Here is a 22,671-nt window from a genome sequence, read left to right on the forward strand (position 1 = left end):
CTTTTCTGAAAATAAGCAATGGATATCACTCACATTTGTGTGGTAGCATCCCTATGGGGTTGTGCCAAAAGTTAATTTTATTTCATGGATAAATGCATTTTTTGACATCAAATCCTCACGTACCCATAAAATGCCTATGATATATTGACATAGCAATACCAGTGACAAATATACTTAATCATCATTCTTGTTTCATATCTCATGAAATCCAGGTGAGCGATACAGGCCCTCTGGGCCTCTTGTTTAGTTTCCCATTTCTTGCAGATCTTTTCACGATAATAGCAATTTATATAGAAGTGGATTTGAATTCCCAAAGAAAATTGGCAAGAATGATTTTTGGAAAGTGTACTGTAATTTTAAAGTGATTGTAATTGATTTAGATGAAGAAAGAAACTGTGATATTTCAGGGCCTCGATAATTACGGCATAGAAGCACCAAAGTTCATACAGTGTTACTCTTGGCCGGCTCTTCTAAGAGGGCGTAATATTGTGGGCATATCGCCCAGTGAGTCAGGAAAAACTTTTGCCTACCTTGCCCCACTCCTAACGGATCTACTCAAGCCAACCAACTACAAGGACATTCCTACTGGCAACGGGGTGAGTTTACTCATCAACTATATACTTCTAATGAAATGGTAAATAATCTGAGTTTAACTCTAAGAGTGGTAATTACATGTTTAAAATACTGATAAGTTCTACTGGACACTGTACAGCTGTGATCTTTCTACTGGATTCAATGTAACCAATGTCACTGGATCCCATAAAGGTAATTTTATGGTGGGCGCGAAGATCTCTCTTGTATATTGTGCCGCATCATCATTGAAGTTTCTCTGCTTAATGTACAACTTTGTTACTGCAGCCATATGCCATTATAATGGTGCCTTTCTGGAAGAGTGCCCAGATGGTGTATGATGTAACCAAGACACTTCTGTGTGGCAATAACTCTTTCCGTGTTCTAGTCACCTATGGAGGAGGAAATGAAGAGAGTCAAGTGGTAGGTAATGTACCAACAGGCTGTTGTATGTTACACAAAAATAACCTTGTTATTGGTATTTTAAAGATACTACATCATTGACAGCAAAAAAAAAAAAAAAAAAAAGATATAAACAAATTTTATCGCTTTTAATACTTAAAGTTATATACAATTTACCAGTATAGAGACAAAACACAATAGAAATTCTTAGGGATGAAATTAATTCTTTATTTCAAATTCAAAAGAGAAGCTCAAACTGGGTGTTTCCAAAAGTGTTAAGTAGGCAACATTTGGTATTGTCTATAATGTATGTGACTGCCGGTTACTGTTTTCAGCTATATATAGCACCTTTAAATGTGATGAAGACTCTCATCCTATTTGTATGTTGTAATTTTAACAGTGTAATGTCATTTGATGTCAGATTTACTGTTCTGCTGTTTTGTTATTTCAGTGAAACTGTTCATTGATATTGATATATAAAGTTGATGACCATGAATAGACTGAAAATAAGTTTATTTTATCTTTGTTTATAGGTACCATTGATCAATGGCTGTGAACTATTAATTACTACGCCACGTAGCTTGTCCCGACTACTACAGCAGAAATACACACATCTGGAACGCCTCTGTCATATTGTGAGTCTTTACCTTAGCCACAGGTCGAATCAGAATGTTGGCATCTTTAAATTTTATGTGTACAACAGTGCATTTGTCAAGCCTGTACAAATCAGTCATTGTCACCTTAAAGTTTAATCTTAGGTGTATAAGATGTGAATTTCTGTAGCCTGTACAAATCGGGCATTGTCATCTTTAAAGTTTAAACTTAAGTGTACAACACTAAATGTGTCAGGCAAATACAATGTCAGTTTAAATTAGGGTGTATAACAGTAAATGTGTCTCCCCAACATGCCCACCAACAGAGGATGTACACTTGTACAACAAAAGGTGTAAACTTCACTGTAATTTTGTGATTTTAGTTGATATTTGGTTATAAAGCATAATTAAACTAAAATGATGTGGTTATTTAATGAGTTGCATAACCAAAGATCAAGGTTGCTGAGTCAAGATCAAACCAAATTAATAATTAAATATATTCAAATGAAATATAAAGTGGAGCGGATTGAAATCTCATCTGGAGTCAAGTGATCATGGTAAATGTTCAAATTTCCTTATTTATTATTTTTCAAAACTGTTTAAGATCTTCATAGTTTTGCCTTTATAAATCGTTATGTTTCCTTCCACATTTTTCCTTCTACAGGTGATAGATGATGCTGAGATCGTTTTGGAGGAGTTTAGAGAGGAGGTTAGTTCAGTGAATATGTATCTAAATTAAAACATTTTAAAAGGAACTGGACTTCACAATTTAGTTGGAAGTTTTTACAATAACCTGTATCAAACACCTCTCCTCCAATTTATTCTTTAGATAGATGTCATAATCTATCATGATATGATTAGATGTAGTTATTTTTTTTCAAATATATGTTTTGTTTAAATGTAAATTTTAACTTTTTTTATTTTACAACAATTATGAAACAAAATCAAGCTTGTTGGCCTGATTGGACGCGCATGAGGGGTTTTAGTATGGGAGGAAACCGGAATACTTGTGGAGGAACCCACGTAGTTAACTAGCTAGGTGACCCAATACTTTTTCATGGCCGATCGGTATCACTGGGTCACCTGACCACCCCATTTGTTTTGTTTATATGTCATATTTAGGGAATTGTAATAATTAATTCAGTTTTATTGCATTTTATGATATAAGATATGTTATGAATTTTATTGACAGATTCAGGACTTAATGATCAACTATGCACGGGTGGTTGAGGAGCATGTGGAACGCTCTGCACCACGTGAGGTGCTGGTGTTCAGTTCACGCTGGTGTAATATGGTCAACTCCTTCATTGATGCCTTCATGCCTGACCCTACCCTCATCATCACCTCACGCTTTGAGGCTGCCATATATGGCCGTGTCAAACAAATTCCGCTGCTTTGGAGAACTGATCAGCTGATGCCACAGTTTCTTGAGCTGGTCAGCTCCCTGGCTCGAGACAACTGCAAGCTGATCATCTTCTGCAGTAATGTCAACACTACTCTTCACATCCATAAGGTAAAGCTACTGACTGGTGACACAGTGACTTGTCAACACCATTAAATTATTCAATTACTGAATTATGAGAACAAAAATGGAAAAACATTTGTAATATCTGGACCAGATATCAATATTGGACAGGAATTTGAGTTAGACAATGTACTGGTTTAGAACGTGCCAAGTGTTACACTGTAAATATGACTGATGTACAGAGTACAATATACATAATATTTGCTGACTGTTTTAAGTGGACTAAACACTGATTATAGGCTGTGAGGCAAAACCAGGCAATAGGAGTCATGTAAGTGATAAACCAGTAACTAATTAACTTTATATAAAATTTGTCGATTTGCAGAAAATGACCAGAAAATGACCAGAAAATACAATCACTAAACTGTATATATGCTAAATAAAATTAGTCGAGGACAATTTTCTTATCACTTAATCATCATACAGTTAAATACAATAAAACCTGTCATAGCTGACACCCTTATATAGCGGACACCTGTCCATAATGAACAGTGCAGGGAATCCCCAATGAAAATCATAACATAAATATTGCTGAAAACTCGAGGACAAGTTAGTATGTAAGCTGGTAAAGTTACATTGCACCTAATATTTTACCATGGTTACATACTCCCCCTGCAGGAAAGAACCTCTCCAGGGGTAACAGTGATGCTTTTGCAAGTAGTGCAAAGTATAATTCACGACATTGGCACCAATTTAGCAGAGCGCATGATTAATTAAAATTAAATCCCTGCCTATGCAAAGGATCGAACCTGGGACCTCCTGCTTACTATTATTACAATCAAATGGTCGAGCTAAAAGATCTATCTAGCCGAGCATTATATTGTGTGTAGTATTAACCAGAATTACATGTAAAAAGTTTCTAAATAACCAACAAAGCCATTTTTGGTTCAAATGAATCTTGAAAATTAATACATGTAAATCATCTGTCTTTAATTTTCTGTTTTTTTTTGTTTGTTTTATTAATTTGTGTTAAATCAGGAGATATATAGAGAACTGTAAGAAAACTTATTAATATTCATGCTTGGTTCTTTGTTTATAAGGGATGTAACTTATTAAACATAGTAATCCTTTATACATGTACACAGGTTTGACTGTATATAACTATGTAATATTTGTTGATGGCCAGATAATGACCAACCTGTAAAATTATATTTATCCGATAATGACCACACCTGAAAAATTATATTTGTCAGATGCTGAAAAGTCGCTCCTTGTACTCTTTACTATCTCATGACAAAATGGATACACTGATGCTGGAGCAGATAGGAGGAGAGTGGGCAGGGCCCATAGACAAGGGAAAGATCCTTAGTAAGTAGGACTGGTGTAGGACAGGTCCTCAGTAAGTAGGACTGGTGTAGGACAGGTCCTCAGTAAGTAGGTCTGGTGTAGGACAGGTCCTCAGTATGTGTAGGTCTGGTGTAGGACAGGTCCTCAGTAAGTAGGTCTGGTGTAGGACAGATCTTCAGTAAGTAGGACTGGTGTAGGACAGGTCCTCAGTAAGTAGGTCTGGTGTAGGACAGGTCCTCAGTAAGTAGGACTGGTGTAGGACAGGTCTTCAGTAAGAAGGACTGGTGTAGGACAGGTCTTCAGTAAGTAGGACTGGTGTAGGACAGATCCTCAGTAAGTAGGTCTGGTGTAGGACAGGTCCTCAGTAAGTAGGACTGGTGTAGAACAGATCTTCAGTAAGTAGGACTGGTGTAGGACAGGTCCTCAGTAAGTAGGTCTGGTGAAGAACAGATCTTCAGTAAGTAGGACTGGTGTAGGACAGGTCCTTAGTAATCAGCACTGGTGTAGGACATGTCCTCAGTAAGTAGGATTGATGTAGGACATGTCCTCAGTAAGTAGGACTGGTGTAGGACAGGTCTTCAGTAAGTAGGATTGGCATAGGACAGGTCTTCAGTAAGTAGGATTGGCATAGGACAGGTCTTCAGTAAGTAGGATTGGCGTAGGACAGGTCTTCAGTAAGTAGGACTGGTGTAGGACAGGTCTTCAGTAAGTAGGATTGGCACAGGACAGGTCTTCAGTAAGTAGGATTGGCACAGGACAGGTCTTCAGTAAGTAGGATTGGCGTAGGACAGGTCTTCAGTAAGTAGGACTGGCGTAGGACAGGTCTTCAGTAAGTAGGACTGGTGTAGGACAGGTCCTCAGTAAGTAGGTCTGGTGTAGAACAGATCTTCAGTAAGTAGGACTGGTGTAGGACAGGTCTTCAGTAAGTAGGACTGGTGAAGGACAGGTCCTCAGTAAGTAGGACTGGTGTAGGACAGGTCCTCAGTAAGTAGGTCTGGTGTAGGACAGATTTTCAGTAAGTATGACTGGTGTAGGACAGGTCCTCAGTAAGAAGGACTGGTGTAGGACAGATCTTCAGTAAGTAGGACTGATGTAGGACAGGTCTTCAGTAAGTAGGATTGGTGTAGGACAGGTCCTCAGTAAGTAGGTCTGGTGTAGGACAGGTCTTCAGTAAGTAGGACTGGTGTAAGACAAATTCTCAGTAACTAGCACTGGTGTAAGAGAGATCCGTTGAAAGTAGGATTGATGTATGACAGGTCCTCAGTAAGTAGGACTGGTGTAGGACTTGTCCTCAGTAAGTAGGACTGGTGTAGGACAGGTCCTTAGTAATCAGCACTGGTGTAGGACAGATCCTCAGTAAGTAGGTCTGGTGTAGGACAGGTCCTCAGTAAGTAGGACTGGTGTAGGACTTGTCCTCAGTGTCACATGCCATATCTGGTGTATGTAAGTATTTGTAACTTGTATGTATTTGTTTTAGTCCTTAGTATTGTTTTTAAGAGTTTTAAATTGCGCGCCGTTTCTCAACTGTTGAGACCGCGGCAGGGTGTGTGCGCATGAGCAACAGGTAAGCGGGAGTACAGGCGGACAGGTAAAAAACCTAGCAGCGGGTATTTGGAGCGTAGCCCTGTTCGACGCCCAAACTACAGATTGGGGTAAGTATTTCCATCAAATATAACCCAATATTACCCCATAACGTTATCAATAGGTTGTCTGTTGTTATATTTGCCAGTTTGAGTGTGTTTATAGTGTTTTATAGTCGCTGAATGTTACCTGTATTGTTAGGCGTGACCTAGTGGTAGTGAGGCACGTGCGGTGTATTGTGTGTCGTCGGTAAATGAGCGCGAGTATCTAGTATGTTTACAAGTATGGTTTTGCTTATATGTAGTGTGGAATATATATTGTTTAAATAGTTTAATACATAAAATATAACTGTAAAGTAAATTGTAATTACTATATTGTTGTAGCTTGATGGGCCTACACCATAATTGATGAGACCATGAACACTACCCACCTATGGTATGGAGGCCTAGAGCCGAGGGCCGAATAGCTGTACTGATTTATGTACTACGAGATCCTACTCGTCCTATGAACTGTATGCCTGTTGTGAACCTTCCCTGTTTTGGAAGGATGGACCGACATAACCTGCGTGGTATGTCTGAGCGGTGATACACATCGCGGCAGAGATGTGACATAGTTATTGATGACGTCACAGTTGTCGATATATTCAACGTCTTGGGATCATGATTACAGACGTAGAGATTCTGTTCTACTATAACGTTGATTCCCTGTTGTGGATGCTGACCATGTTCAGTACATGTATATTGAGCACTGCGTGTGTGATTTTGTTCCGCTGTATAAGACGGCACTGATTGGATTCTGAGGGACCGATGATGGAGACATTCATGTTCATCTATTGCTTAGCAACGTAACTGTGTGGACTCGATGTTCAACTGTGGTGGCCTTTGAGAGACTTGTAGGGAATAGGGTGTCTATGTTTATGTATTTATGCTTATGTGTCTATGTTTATGTATTTATGCTTATGTGTCTATGAATTATCAGAGTGTGTTGTATGTAAGATTGTGTAATGAGCGTGTTTATAAATAAATGTTAATATACATGCTTGTACAAATTGTAAATAAATCTTGTATATATTGTAGTCTGTCTTCTCGTGCAAATATCAGCAATCACGCTCAGTTTACGTTACAAATTTTGGTGGCAGCGGTGGGATATGCGATTGTTGAGAGAGAAATGTGGTTGCGAGTTGATAGCTATGTACAAGAGGGTATGTTAGATGTTCCGAGAAAGTGTGATATTGCTTTATGGTAAGTATTATACTTGGGGGTCCTGGGGTACAGTATAGGCATTAAGTAGCTACTAACAGATGGAGACCTGTGGCTGTACATGGATTCCAGGTAAGTCAAACTTTATGTACTTTGCTGATATATCATCTTTCATTTTTAGATGTATTGCAGGATTTTGTACATTGTGTTGTTGTTGTGTACCAATTTGCAGTGTTTTGTAAATATTATTTCAAGCAAATACTGTGGTGCAGGTTTTGTACTGACTTTTGAGATTGATAAAATGACGGCGGTCAAAGTTCTCATGGAGATTGGAACTGAGCTTGGGTACAAGGGCACAGATTTACAGAAGTTTGTCAAAGATGAGCAGGATAGAGAGCGAGATGAGAGACAGAGTGAACGGGAACAGAAGCAGAAGGAATGGGACGAACAGCAAAAAGTGGAGCAGATTAAGCTGAGTATATTGAAGGAGCAACGTGCTTTGGAGATGGACAAAGAAGAAAGAGCTGCTAGAGATCATGCAAGAAAGATGGAACTATTAGAGAAGGAGGAGAGGAAACCACAAATGGATCAAGGTAAGTCACCTTCTGTATCAGCGAGGGGACCGAAACTTCCTACTTTTGAGGAGGGGAAGGATAATATTGATTCCTACCTTCAAAGGTTTGAGCGGTATGCTACAACGCAAGGATGGAACAAGACCACACAATGGGCTTCGAACCTTAGTGTTTTGTTGAAGGGAAGAGCTCTGGACGTATTCTCTAGATTGCCTGTTGATCAGAGTCTTGACTATGATGTGCTGAAGGGAGCCTTGTTAAAGCGTTTCGAGATGACCGAGGATGGCTTTAGGAAAAGATTCCGAAGTGGGCGACCGGAAACAGGCGAGACCTTTTCGCAGTTCGCGGTACGGCTTGAGAGCGACCTCGTTAGGTGGATGGAGATGGCATCCGTTGATAAGACGTATGATGGCCTGAGAGACCTGATGGTAAGAGACCAATTCCTACAGGCGTGTGGGAATGAGCTGAAACTTTTCCTTAAGGAGAGGATTCCCAAGAGTATTGCTGAGATGTCAACATTAGCTGACCAATTCGCTGAGGCTAGAGGGAACGCGTCTAACTTTGTAAGACCAGCCCGGAAGTTTGATAAGACCTCGTCAAGCATGAAGACCCAGCAATCTTCCAATTCTCATTCTGATGCCAAGGAGTCTAAGAAGGGACAGACTGGAGGTAAACATTGTTTCATTTGTAAGAAACCAGACCACATGTCTTACAATTGTCCGAAGAAATCAAGTAGTGGGAAAGTTGGAGTTACGACTGGTAGACGTAGCGAGCATTTTGGAGTAAACATATCCTGCTATGTGAAGATTCCTAAGTCTGATGAGATGCCGGTTGTAGAGGGCCGTGTTGATGAGTCTCCTGTGTCAGTTTTAAGGGATACTGGATGTTCTGGAGTGGTAATCAAGCGGAGTTTAGTTGGCGAAGAGCAGATGACTGGTGAGACCCTAACATGTAAGCTAGCAGATGGTTCTAAGTTGGAGGTTCCTATTGCTACTGTTTTTATCAACACACCGTATTACGTTGGTTCTGTCGTGGCGTGGTGTATGGACAATCCACTGTATGATGTAATTATTGGAAACATCGAGGGTGCGAGACAGCCTAGAGATCCAGATACTGATTGGAAGGTGGAAGCTGTTGCTGCTGTACAGACAAGGGCTCAACGGCAGAAGGAGAACCGACCCTATCGCGCATTGAATGTACCTACTGCAGACAACTTTGCTACTCCTGATGAGATCAAAGCTGAACAGCAAGCTGATGACAGTCTTGTGAAGCTATGGCAATTGGCGAGGAATGATGACAAGAAGATACGATCAGATGGCGGTAAGTCTCATTTCTATGTCAAGAGGGGTCTATTATACAGAGAGTTTCAGAGTCCATCATCAGCACAGGGAAGGCTGTTTAAGCAGCTGGTGGTACCGACCAAGTTGAGACCTGCTGTGATGAAGTTGGCTCACGATTCTGTGATGTCTGGCCATTTAGCGGCGAAACGGACGACCGAGCGGATATTATCAGAGTTCTATTGGCCTGGGTTGACGTCAGATGTGACAAGATTTTGTCGCTCGTGTGATGTCTGCCAACGGACATTTCCCAAGGGCAGGGTGACCAAGGTTCCGTTAGGGGTTATGCCACTCATTGGAACGCCATTTCAGCGCGTAGCTATTGACCTGGTGGGGCCACTCCAACCTGCTACAGACCGTGGGAACCGCTATATCTTAACACTAGTGGATTATGCCACAAGATATCCAGAGGCCATACCATTGAAAGGAATCGAGACGGAGCGTGTCGCCGAGGCACTGGTCGATATTTATAGTCGTGTTGGTGTCCCAAGCGAGGTACTCACAGACCAGGGAGCTCAATTCACATCAGAACTCATGAGGGAGGTAAGCCGTTTACTATCTATTCGCCAGTTGACCACAACACCCTATCATCCGATGTGTAATGGCCTAGTCGAGAGGTTTAATGGAACTTTTAAACAAATGCTTCGTCGGATGTGTGCTGAAAGACCCAGGGATTGGGATAAATATATCAACGCACTACTATTCGCGTATCGTGAGGTTCCCCAAGAGAGTCTTGGCTTTTCACCATTTGAGATGCTGTATGGTCGTACTGTCAGAGGGCCAATGATGATCTTAAAGGAGCTTTGGACCAAACAAGTTCCGGATCCTGAGACAAAGACTACCTACCAGTATGTCATTGACCTGAAGGCAAAGCTAGAAGACACCTGTGAGATGGCCCAGAAGCAACTTCGGACATCGAAGATCCGCCAAGCGTCTTACTATAACCGGAAGGCTAAGGAAAGACAACTGAATGTTGGCCAGAAGGTTTTGATTTTGTTGCCAACGAAGAGGAACAAGTTAGAGATGCAGTGGCGAGGACCATACCGGATTACAGAGAAGATGGGTTCAATGGATTATAAGGTCGACATTGATGGAAAGGTGAAAACTGTGCATGCCAACCTCCTACGGAGATACGTTGAGAGGGAAGAGAACTCTGCATGTCAGCAATCCGGAATTATGTCTGTTGTTTGTGTGTCCATGGTAGAGGAAGAGGAGACGGTTGATTACGAAGATGGTCTGTTGGAGGATATTACGATGCCTCAGTTGGGGAGGAAGGAGTCAGCTGAAGATGTATTAGTGTCTGAGCTGTTGACTAAACCACAAAGGAAGGATTTGACAGAACTGATGGAGGAATTTGATGATGTTCTGACTGATATGCCCGGGAATACATCGTTAGTTGAGCATGACATCAAGACGACAACATCCGAACCAGTTAGAGTCAAGCCTCACAACATTCCATTCAACATGAAGGAAACTATCAGGGATGAAGTAGACAAGATGTTGAAGATGGGAGTTATTCACCCGTCAAAGTCTCCTTATTCGGCAGGGGTTGTGATCGTAAGGAAGAAAGATGGCACGAATAGGTTTTGCGTCGATTATCGTCACCTGAATCGGATAACCGTATTTGACGCCGAACCGATGCCAGACGCCGAGGATATTTTCTCGCGACTTGCGGGTCACCAATATTTTTCCCGTCTTGACCTTAGTAAAGGCTACTGGCAAGTTCCTATGTCAGAGAGTTCCAGACAGAAAACGGCATTTTCAACACCTGTTGGATTATTCGAATTCTCAGTCATGCCATTTGGTCTTGTAAACGCCCCAGCGACTTTTTGTCGATTGATGAGGAAACTTCTTCGGGGAATGACCAACATAGAGAGTTTTATAGACGACCTGTTAATCTACACGAAGACATGGGAGGAGCACGTTTTAGTACTTGCAGAATTGTTCAGACGACTGAGAGAGGCTGGATTGACAGCGAGACCAAGTAAATGCGCGCTTGGATATGGTAGTCTAGAGTGTTTGGGACATATTGTTGGACAGCAAGGATTGCTACCAACCCCGGACAAGGTCAAAGCAATCAGCGAAGCGGAGAGACCAACGACGAAGAAGCAGGTGCGATCTTTTCTGGGTCTGGCCGGATTTTACCGGAAATTCATCCCTAATTTTGCGGTTATTGCTGTTCCATTGACTGACCTGACAAGAAAGGGAATGCCAAACAAGGTGATATGGCAGGACACTCATGAGAGAGCGTTCAACACTCTGAAGAAGCTTCTATCATCTAGTCCAATACTGAAGTTACCTGACTTGGAAGCGGAATTCACTCTCCAGACCGATGCGTCAGATAAGGGAATAGGCGGTATTCTACTGCAAATGGAGGGAGACCATTTACTTCCGGTGGCTTATGCTAGCCGAAAACTGAAGTCCAGTGAATGCCCATATTCCGTGATTGAGAAGGAATGTTTGGCTGTAGTGTGGTCCATTCAGAAATTCCAAAAATACATCTATGGGAAGGAGTTCGTGTTGGAGACGGATCATCAACCACTTATATATTTGAACAAGATGAAGGGTGTGAATGCGAGGTTAATGAGATGGGCACTGCAACTACAACCGTACAAATTCCGAATACGTGCAATCAGAGGATGTGAAAACGTTGGTGCGGATTTCCTCAGTAGAATGTGATGGCTAGGAAACTCTGTCATGTGACTTTTTGGAGAATAAAAGTAGCTCCACAACGTTTATTCTTCTGGTTGGGGCGTGTTGTCACATGCCATATCTGGTGTATGTAAGTATTTGTAACTTGTATGTATTTGTTTTAGTCCTTAGTATTGTTTTTAAGAGTTTTAAATTGCGCGCCGTTTCTCAACTGTTGAGACCGCGGCAGGGTGTGTGCGCATGAGCAACAGGTAAGCGGGAGTACAGGCGGACAGGTAAAAAACCTAGCAGCGGGTATTTGGAGCGTAGCCCTGTTCGACGCCCAAACTACAGATTGGGGTAAGTATTTCCATCAAATATAACCCAATATTACCCCATAACGTTATCAATAGGTTGTCTGTTGTTATATTTGCCAGTTTGAGTGTGTTTATAGTGTTTTATAGTCGCTGAATGTTACCTGTATTGTTAGGCGTGACCTAGTGGTAGTGAGGCACGTGCGGTGTATTGTGTGTCGTCGGTAAATGAGCGCGAGTATCTAGTATGTTTACAAGTATGGTTTTGCTTATATGTAGTGTGGAATATATATTGTTTAAATAGTTTAATACATAAAATATAACTGTAAAGTAAATTGTAATTACTATATTGTTGTAGCTTGATGGGCCTACACCATAATTGATGAGACCATGAACACTACCCACCTATGGTATGGAGGCCTAGAGCCGAGGGCCGAATAGCTGTACTGATTTATGTACTACGAGATCCTACTCGTCCTATGAACTGTATGCCTGTTGTGAACCTTCCCTGTTTTGGAAGGATGGACCGACATAACCTGCGTGGTATGTCTGAGCGGTGATACACATCGCGGCAGAGATGTGACATAGTTATTGATGACGTCACAGTTGTCGATATATTCAACGTCTTGGGATCATGATTACAGACGTAGAGATTCTGTTCTACTATAACGTTGATTCCCTGTTGTGGATGCTGACCATGTTCAGTACATGTATATTGAGCACTGCGTGTGTGATTTTGTTCCGCTGTATAAGACGGCACTGATTGGATTCTGAGGGACCGATGATGGAGACATTCATGTTCATCTATTGCTTAGCAACGTAACTGTGTGGACTCGATGTTCAACTGTGGTGGCCTTTGAGAGACTTGTAGGGAATAGGGTGTCTATGTTTATGTATTTATGCTTATGTGTCTATGTTTATGTATTTATGCTTATGTGTCTATGAATTATCAGAGTGTGTTGTATGTAAGATTGTGTAATGAGCGTGTTTATAAATAAATGTTAATATACATGCTTGTACAAATTGTAAATAAATCTTGTATATATTGTAGTCTGTCTTCTCGTGCAAATATCAGCAATCACGCTCAGTTTACGTTACAAATTTTGGTGGCAGCGGTGGGATATGCGATTGTTGAGAGAGAAATGTGGTTGCGAGTTGATAGCTATGTACAAGAGGGTATGTTAGATGTTCCGAGAAAGTGTGATATTGCTTTATGGTAAGTATTATACTTGGGGGTCCTGGGGTACAGTATAGGCATTAAGTAGCTACTAACAGATGGAGACCTGTGGCTGTACATGGATTCCAGGTAAGTCAAACTTTATGTACTTTGCTGATATATCATCTTTCATTTTTAGATGTATTGCAGGATTTTGTACATTGTGTTGTTGTTGTGTACCAATTTGCAGTGTTTTGTAAATATTATTTCAAGCAAATACTGTGGTGCAGGTTTTGTACTGACTTTTGAGATTGATAAAATGACGGCGGTCAAAGTTCTCATGGAGATTGGAACTGAGCTTGGGTACAAGGGCACAGATTTACAGAAGTTTGTCAAAGATGAGCAGGATAGAGAGCGAGATGAGAGACAGAGTGAACGGGAACAGAAGCAGAAGGAATGGGACGAACAGCAAAAAGTGGAGCAGATTAAGCTGAGTATATTGAAGGAGCAACGTGCTTTGGAGATGGACAAAGAAGAAAGAGCTGCTAGAGATCATGCAAGAAAGATGGAACTATTAGAGAAGGAGGAGAGGAAACCACAAATGGATCAAGGTAAGTCACCTTCTGTATCAGCGAGGGGACCGAAACTTCCTACTTTTGAGGAGGGGAAGGATAATATTGATTCCTACCTTCAAAGGTTTGAGCGGTATGCTACAACGCAAGGATGGAACAAGACCACACAATGGGCTTCGAACCTTAGTGTTTTGTTGAAGGGAAGAGCTCTGGACGTATTCTCTAGATTGCCTGTTGATCAGAGTCTTGACTATGATGTGCTGAAGGGAGCCTTGTTAAAGCGTTTCGAGATGACCGAGGATGGCTTTAGGAAAAGATTCCGAAGTGGGCGACCGGAAACAGGCGAGACCTTTTCGCAGTTCGCGGTACGGCTTGAGAGCGACCTCGTTAGGTGGATGGAGATGGCATCCGTTGATAAGACGTATGATGGCCTGAGAGACCTGATGGTAAGAGACCAATTCCTACAGGCGTGTGGGAATGAGCTGAAACTTTTCCTTAAGGAGAGGATTCCCAAGAGTATTGCTGAGATGTCAACATTAGCTGACCAATTCGCTGAGGCTAGAGGGAACGCGTCTAACTTTGTAAGACCAGCCCGGAAGTTTGATAAGACCTCGTCAAGCATGAAGACCCAGCAATCTTCCAATTCTCATTCTGATGCCAAGGAGTCTAAGAAGGGACAGACTGGAGGTAAACATTGTTTCATTTGTAAGAAACCAGACCACATGTCTTACAATTGTCCGAAGAAATCAAGTAGTGGGAAAGTTGGAGTTACGACTGGTAGACGTAGCGAGCATTTTGGAGTAAACATATCCTGCTATGTGAAGATTCCTAAGTCTGATGAGATGCCGGTTGTAGAGGGCCGTGTTGATGAGTCTCCTGTGTCAGTTTTAAGGGATACTGGATGTTCTGGAGTGGTAATCAAGCGGAGTTTAGTTGGCGAAGAGCAGATGACTGGTGAGACCCTAACATGTAAGCTAGCAGATGGTTCTAAGTTGGAGGTTCCTATTGCTACTGTTTTTATCAACACACCGTATTACGTTGGTTCTGTCGTGGCGTGGTGTATGGACAATCCACTGTATGATGTAATTATTGGAAACATCGAGGGTGCGAGACAGCCTAGAGATCCAGATACTGATTGGAAGGTGGAAGCTGTTGCTGCTGTACAGACAAGGGCTCAACGGCAGAAGGAGAACCGACCCTATCGCGCATTGAATGTACCTACTGCAGACAACTTTGCTACTCCTGATGAGATCAAAGCTGAACAGCAAGCTGATGACAGTCTTGTGAAGCTATGGCAATTGGCGAGGAATGATGACAAGAAGATACGATCAGATGGCGGTAAGTCTCATTTCTATGTCAAGAGGGGTCTATTATACAGAGAGTTTCAGAGTCCATCATCAGCACAGGGAAGGCTGTTTAAGCAGCTGGTGGTACCGACCAAGTTGAGACCTGCTGTGATGAAGTTGGCTCACGATTCTGTGATGTCTGGCCATTTAGCGGCGAAACGGACGACCGAGCGGATATTATCAGAGTTCTATTGGCCTGGGTTGACGTCAGATGTGACAAGATTTTGTCGCTCGTGTGATGTCTGCCAACGGACATTTCCCAAGGGCAGGGTGACCAAGGTTCCGTTAGGGGTTATGCCACTCATTGGAACGCCATTTCAGCGCGTAGCTATTGACCTGGTGGGGCCACTCCAACCTGCTACAGACCGTGGGAACCGCTATATCTTAACACTAGTGGATTATGCCACAAGATATCCAGAGGCCATACCATTGAAAGGAATCGAGACGGAGCGTGTCGCCGAGGCACTGGTCGATATTTATAGTCGTGTTGGTGTCCCAAGCGAGGTACTCACAGACCAGGGAGCTCAATTCACATCAGAACTCATGAGGGAGGTAAGCCGTTTACTATCTATTCGCCAGTTGACCACAACACCCTATCATCCGATGTGTAATGGCCTAGTCGAGAGGTTTAATGGAACTTTTAAACAAATGCTTCGTCGGATGTGTGCTGAAAGACCCAGGGATTGGGATAAATATATCAACGCACTACTATTCGCGTATCGTGAGGTTCCCCAAGAGAGTCTTGGCTTTTCACCATTTGAGATGCTGTATGGTCGTACTGTCAGAGGGCCAATGATGATCTTAAAGGAGCTTTGGACCAAACAAGTTCCGGATCCTGAGACAAAGACTACCTACCAGTATGTCATTGACCTGAAGGCAAAGCTAGAAGACACCTGTGAGATGGCCCAGAAGCAACTTCGGACATCGAAGATCCGCCAAGCGTCTTACTATAACCGGAAGGCTAAGGAAAGACAACTGAATGTTGGCCAGAAGGTTTTGATTTTGTTGCCAACGAAGAGGAACAAGTTAGAGATGCAGTGGCGAGGACCATACCGGATTACAGAGAAGATGGGTTCAATGGATTATAAGGTCGACATTGATGGAAAGGTGAAAACTGTGCATGCCAACCTCCTACGGAGATACGTTGAGAGGGAAGAGAACTCTGCATGTCAGCAATCCGGAATTATGTCTGTTGTTTGTGTGTCCATGGTAGAGGAAGAGGAGACGGTTGATTACGAAGATGGTCTGTTGGAGGATATTACGATGCCTCAGTTGGGGAGGAAGGAGTCAGCTGAAGATGTATTAGTGTCTGAGCTGTTGACTAAACCACAAAGGAAGGATTTGACAGAACTGATGGAGGAATTTGATGATGTTCTGACTGATATGCCCGGGAATACATCGTTAGTTGAGCATGACATCAAGACGACAACATCCGAACCAGTTAGAGTCAAGCCTCACAACATTCCATTCAACATGAAGGAAACTATCAGGGATGAAGTAGACAAGATGTTGAAGATGGGAGTTATTCACCCGTCAAAGTCTCCTTATTCGGCAGGGGTTGTGATCGTAAGGAAGAAAGATGGCACGAATAGGTTTTGCGTCGATTATCGTCACCTGAATCGGATAACCGTATTTGACGCCGAACCGATGCCAGACGCCGAGGATATTTTCTCGCGACTTGCGGGTCACCAATATTTTTCCCGTCTTGACCTTAGTAAAGGCTACTGGCAAGTTCCTATGTCAGAGAGTTCCAGACAGAAAACGGCATTTTCAACACCTGTTGGATTATTCGAATTCTCAGTCATGCCATTTGGTCTTGTAAACGCCCCAGCGACTTTTTGTCGATTGATGAGGAAACTTCTTCGGGGAATGACCAACATAGAGAGTTTTATAGACGACCTGTTTATCTACACGAAGACATGGGAGGAGCACGTTTTAGTACTTGCAGAATTGTTCAGACGACTGAGAGAGGCTGGATTGACAGCGAGACCAAGTAAATGCGCGCTTGGATATGGTAGTCTAGAGTGTTTGGGACATATTGTTGGACAGCAAGGATTGCTACCAACCCCGGACAAGGTCAAAGCAATCAGCGAAGCGGAGAGACCAACGACGAAGAAGCAGGTGCGATCTTTTCTGGGTCTGGCCGGATTTTACCGGAAATTCATCCCTAATTTTGCGGTTATTGCTGTTCCATTGACTGACCTGACAAGAAAGGGAATGCCAAACAAGGTGATATGGCAGGACACTCATGAGAGAGCGTTCAACACTCTGAAGAAGCTTCTATCATCTAGTCCAATACTGAAGTTACCTGACTTGGAAGCGGAATTCACTCTCCAGACCGATGCGTCAGATAAGGGAATAGGCGGTATTCTACTGCAAATGGAGGGAGACCATTTACTTCCGGTGGCTTATGCTAGCCGAAAACTGAAGTCCAGTGAATGCCCATATTCCGTGATTGAGAAGGAATGTTTGGCTGTAGTGTGGTCCATTCAGAAATTCCAAAAATACATCTATGGGAAGGAGTTCGTGTTGGAGACGGATCATCAACCACTTATATATTTGAACAAGATGAAGGGTGTGAATGCGAGGTTAATGAGATGGGCACTGCAACTACAACCGTACAAATTCCGAATACGTGCAATCAGAGGATGTGAAAACGTTGGTGCGGATTTCCTCAGTAGAATGTGATGGCTAGGAAACTCTGTCATGTGACTTTTTGGAGAATAAAAGTAGCTCCACAACGTTTATTCTTCTGGTTGGGGCGTGTTGTCACATGCCATATCTGGTGTATGTAAGTATTTGTAACTTGTATGTATTTGTTTTAGTCCTTAGTATTGTTTTTAAGAGTTTTAAATTGCGCGCCGTTTCTCAACTGTTGAGACCGCGGCAGGGTGTGTGCGCATGAGCAACAGGTAAGCGGGAGTACAGGCGGACAGGTAAAAAACCTAGCAGCGGGTATTTGGAGCGTAGCCCTGTTCGACGCCCAAACTACAGATTGGGGTAAGTATTTCCATCAAATATAACCCAATATTACCCCATAACGTTATCAATAGGTTGTCTGTTGTTATATTTGCCAGTTTGAGTGTGTTTATAGTGTTTTATAGTCGCTGAATGTTACCTGTATTGTTAGGCGTGACCTAGTGGTAGTGAGGCACGTGCGGTGTATTGTGTGTCGTCGGTAAATGAGCGCGAGTATCTAGTATGTTTACAAGTATGGTTTTGCTTATATGTAGTGTGGAATATATATTGTTTAAATAGTTTAATACATAAAATATAACTGTAAAGTAAATTGTAATTACTATATTGTTGTAGCTTGATGGGCCTACACCATAATTGATGAGACCATGAACACTACCCACCTATGGTATGGAGGCCTAGAGCCGAGGGCCGAATAGCTGTACTGATTTATGTACTACGAGATCCTACTCGTCCTATGAACTGTATGCCTGTTGTGAACCTTCCCTGTTTTGGAAGGATGGACCGACATAACCTGCGTGGTATGTCTGAGCGGTGATACACATCGCGGCAGAGATGTGACATAGTTATTGATGACGTCACAGTTGTTTGATATATTCAACGTCTTTGGATCATCATTACAGACGTAGAGATTCTGTTCTACTATAACGTTGATTCCCTGTTGTGGATGCTGACCATGTTCAGTACATGTATATTGAGCACTGCGTGTGTGATTTTGTTCCGCTGTATAAGACGGCACTGATTGGATTCTGAGGGACCGATGATGGAGACATTCATGTTCATCTATTGCTTAGCAACGTAACTGTGTGGACTCGATGTTCAACTGTGGTGGCCTTTGAGAGACTTGTAGGGAATAGAGTATCTATGTTTATGTATTTATGCTTATGTGTCTATGTTTATGTATTTATGCTTATGTGTCTATGAATGTATCAGAGTGTGTTGTATGTAAGATTGTGTAATGAGCGTGTTTATAAATAAATGTTAAGATACATGCTTGTACAAATTGTAAATAAATCTTGTATATATTGTAGTCTGTCTTCTCGTGCAAATATCAGCAATCACGCTCAGTTTACGTTACACTCAGTAAGTAGGACTGGTGTAGGACAGGTCCTTAGTAATCAGCACTGGTGTAGGACAGGTCCTCAGTAAGTAGGTCTGGTGTAGGACAGGTCTTCAGTAAGTAGGACTGGTGTAAGACAAATTCTCAGTAACTAGCACTGGTGTAAGAGAGATCCGTTGAAAGTAGGACTGGTGTAGGACAGGTCCTCAGTAAGTAGGACTGGTGTAGGACATGTCCTCAGTAAGTAGGACTGGTGTAGGACAGGTCCTTAGTAATCAGCACTGGTGTAGGACAGATCCTCAGTAAGTAGGATTGATGTAGGACATGTCCTCAGTAAGTAGGACTGGTGTAGGACATGTCCTCAGTAAGTAGGACTGGTGTAGGACAGGTCTTCAGTAAGTAGGATTGGCACAGGACAGGTCTTCAGTAAGTAGGATTGGCGTAGGACAGGTCTTCAGTAAGTAGGATTGGCGTAGGACAGGTCTTCAGTAAGTAGGACTGGTGTAGGACAGGTCTTCAGTAAGTAGGATTGGCACAGGACATGTCTTCAGTAAGTAGGATTGGCATAGGACAGGTCTTCAGTAAGTAGGATTGGCGTAGGACAGGTCTTCAGTAAGTAGGATTGGCGTAGGACAGGTCTTCAGTAAGTAGGACTGGTGTAGGACAGGTTTTCAGTAAGTAGGATTGGCGTAGGACAGGTCTTCAGTAAGTAGGACTAGCATAGGACAGGTCTTCAGTAAGTAGGACTGGTGTAGGACAGGTCCTCAGTAAGTAGGTCTGGTGTAGGACATGTCCTCAGTAAGTAGGTCTGGTGTAGGACAGGTCTTCAGTAACTAGGACTGACATAGGACAGGTCCTCAGTAAGTAGGACTGGTGTAGGACAGGTCCTCAGTAAGTAGGTCTGGTGTAGAACAGATCTTCAGTAAGTAGGACTGGTGTAGGACAGGTCCTCAGTAAGTAGGTCTGGTGTAGGACATATCTTCAGTAAGTATGACTGATGTAGAACAGATCCTCAGTAATTTTAAAAGACTGGTGTAAGACAAATTCTTAGTAACTAGCACTGGTGTAAGACAGATCTGTTGTACGTAGGTCTGGTGTAAGACAGATCTGTTGTACGTAGGTCTGGTGTAAGACAGATCTGTTGTACGTAGGTCTGGTGTAAGACAGATCTGTTGTACGTAGGTCTGGTGTAAGACACAGATATGTTTTTCGGTTTCTTTATCATTTGATACAATATTTAAAAATTTTGTTATTGCATAATTTTTGTTATGAAATATCAAACATTATTACTCAGAAAATAATGATTTTTACACAGTTTGTACGGATGAGAGTGTGGAGGAACTGAAACTTGTGGATGCCACTGCCATCATCCACTATGACCTGCCTTCCTCAAAGACAAAGTTTGGAAATAGACTCTCAACTATGAGCAAGTACTACTACAACTCCTCTATCAAAGAAAAGGTAGGCACATGTTTCCAGCTGACCAGATTTCTTTGTTTTGTGAAGTAAAAGTAGTACATTTATATTGGATAAAATCAACAGACCTTTATGCAGCCGTAGATTCAATGACAAGAAAATATTAAATCATCATCATAATTATTTCTATTGCAATATGATATGATTAATTACATTCTAAATTACAATCATATTTTTCCGCAAATAAGCCCCTGCCCACAAATATGCCCTGCCCACAAATAAGCCCCTGCCCACAAATAAGCCCCTGCCCACAAATAAGTCCCTGCCCAAAATATGCTCCGCCCACAAATAAACTCCAGTCTACTAATATGCCCCCTACTTCATTTTTGCAGAATCAACTAATTATGAAATAGCAAGATAAAAGTGGTTCTTCAAACTTTTTTACTTAGCTTTCACTCTAACTCTGAAGAAGTGGGCTTATTTGAGGATAAATATGGTACTTGCATGACTTAAAAATCCAGATCATGTTGAGTGAGATAGGCCTTTGGTGAGCCTCTTGTTTAAACAAGATCAAAATAACTTTTAGAAAACATTATATAATCATTCAGCCATTCACATTTTGGACAAGTTGGACTTTGCATTATATATGAAATTCAATGTTAGTTTTATTGTTTAAGGTTGGAGATATAGAGCCAACATCTTACATCCTTATCACAGAGGAAAGTGGTCGCCAGGTGGAAACTATCTTACAGCTGCTCAAGAGGACTAAAAGCAAAATTCCTCGTAATCTGCACTCTATGGTCATGGGTATAAACCAGGTAAATATTGACAGATATGGGAAATGGGTAAATAGGGTAACAGGTAAATGTCTATAGGTATGGGTAACAGGTCAATATTATGTATTTATGGCCCTGGGTGCAGGGTATTATGAAGGTTTATTTACCCAAAAGTGAGGATAAACAAACCTTCATATTACCCTGCACCCAGGGCCATAAATTGTGTGTATACTGAAAAATAATCAGTAATGAATTTTGCTACTCAGAAATAAACTAAGGAAATGAAATATTATTTCTATCACAAACCCCTTTGATTCCGGTCGCTCAATAGATACGATTCCATGTAAGGTGTTTATTGACAGTTTCTTTTTAGAAACTCTTGGAAACAGTTGGCGTGTACATTTGTTTTATTTTCGTGTTCTGAGAAATCTTGTTTTGAAGAATTTTTATCTTTTTCTGCTTCTTTGACTGCAAGAAAACATTTGCGTTTCTGTTCATCCGCCATTTGTAAACAACTGGAAGAGAGACAACTCCTCGCGACAGAATGTTGGGGTCGCCATGGGGGCACGGGGTCCAGGGAGATATGATGTTTAAATCCCCCTTCCATGTGATACTTCTCAGCTAATCACAGGCACTGATAAACATGAGGTATAATGATAATATTTATAGGTATGGGTAAATGTCTGTAGGTGTGGTAACGGGTAGATGTCTGTAGGTGTGGTAACGGGTAAATGTCTGTAGGTGTGGTAACGGGTAAATGTCTGTAGGTGTGGTAACGGGTAAATGTCTGTAGGTGTGGTAACGGGTAAATGTCTGTAGGTATGGGTAACGGGTAAATGTCTGTAGGTATGGGTAACGGGTAGATGTCTGTAGGTATGGGTAATGGGTATATGTCTGTAGGTATGGGTAACAGGTAAATGTCTGTAGGTATGGTAACGGGTAAATGTCTGTAGGTATGGGTAACGGGTAAATGTCTGTAGGTATGGTAACGGGTAAATGTCTGTTGGTATGGGTAACAGGTAAATGTCTGTAGGTGTGGTAACGGGTAAATGTCTGTAGGTGTGGTAACGGGTAAATGTCTGTAGGTATGGTAACGGGTAAATGTCTGTAGGTATGGGTAACGGGTAAATGTCTGTAGGTATGGTAACGGGTAAATGTCTGTTGGTATGGGTAACAGGTAAATGTCTGTAGGTGTGGTAACGGGTAAATGTCTGTAGGTGTGGTAACGGGTAAATGTCTGTAGGTGTGGAAACGGGTAAATGTCTGTAGGTATGGGTAACGGGTAAATGTCTGTAGGTATGGTAACGGGTAAATGTCTGTTGGTATTGGTAACAGGTAAATGTCTGTAGGTGTGGTAA

At 42.0% G+C, this 22,671-nt stretch overlaps 2 protein-coding genes across 4 annotated transcripts in view; both read left to right on the forward strand.

Annotated features, from left to right (window-relative positions):
* Nucleotides 1–22,671, forward strand: part of LOC117338082 (putative ATP-dependent RNA helicase TDRD12) — a 113,838-nt gene that overhangs the window by 34,569 nt on the left and 56,598 nt on the right. For all 3 annotated transcript variants that reach the window (XR_004534959.1, XM_033899272.1, XM_033899274.1), the window contains 8 exons: nucleotides 408–596; nucleotides 859–993; nucleotides 1,506–1,607; nucleotides 2,230–2,274; nucleotides 2,758–3,078; nucleotides 4,284–4,398; nucleotides 20,437–20,582; nucleotides 21,215–21,355. Coding sequence is in view for 2 of the 3 variants with exons in the window: in XM_033899272.1 (XP_033755163.1) it covers nucleotides 408–596; nucleotides 859–993; nucleotides 1,506–1,607; nucleotides 2,230–2,274; nucleotides 2,758–3,078; nucleotides 4,284–4,398; nucleotides 20,437–20,582; nucleotides 21,215–21,355 (1,194 nt within the window). In the remaining variant the exon portion in view is untranslated. The remainder of the gene's footprint in view (nucleotides 1–407; nucleotides 597–858; nucleotides 994–1,505; nucleotides 1,608–2,229; nucleotides 2,275–2,757; nucleotides 3,079–4,283; nucleotides 4,399–20,436; nucleotides 20,583–21,214; nucleotides 21,356–22,671) is intronic.
* On the forward strand, nucleotides 8,641–12,958 carry LOC117338083. The gene is made up of 2 exons (XM_033899275.1): nucleotides 8,641–12,057; nucleotides 12,370–12,958. The coding sequence occupies exon 1, from the start codon at nucleotides 8,659–8,661 to the stop codon at nucleotides 11,743–11,745; it is 3,087 nt and encodes a 1,028-aa protein (XP_033755166.1). The 5' UTR covers nucleotides 8,641–8,658; the 3' UTR covers nucleotides 11,746–12,057; nucleotides 12,370–12,958.

The sequence above is a fragment of the Pecten maximus genome, chromosome 11 (assembly GCF_902652985.1).
Source record: "Pecten maximus chromosome 11, xPecMax1.1, whole genome shotgun sequence".
Taxonomy (NCBI): Eukaryota; Metazoa; Mollusca; class Bivalvia; order Pectinida; family Pectinidae; genus Pecten; species Pecten maximus.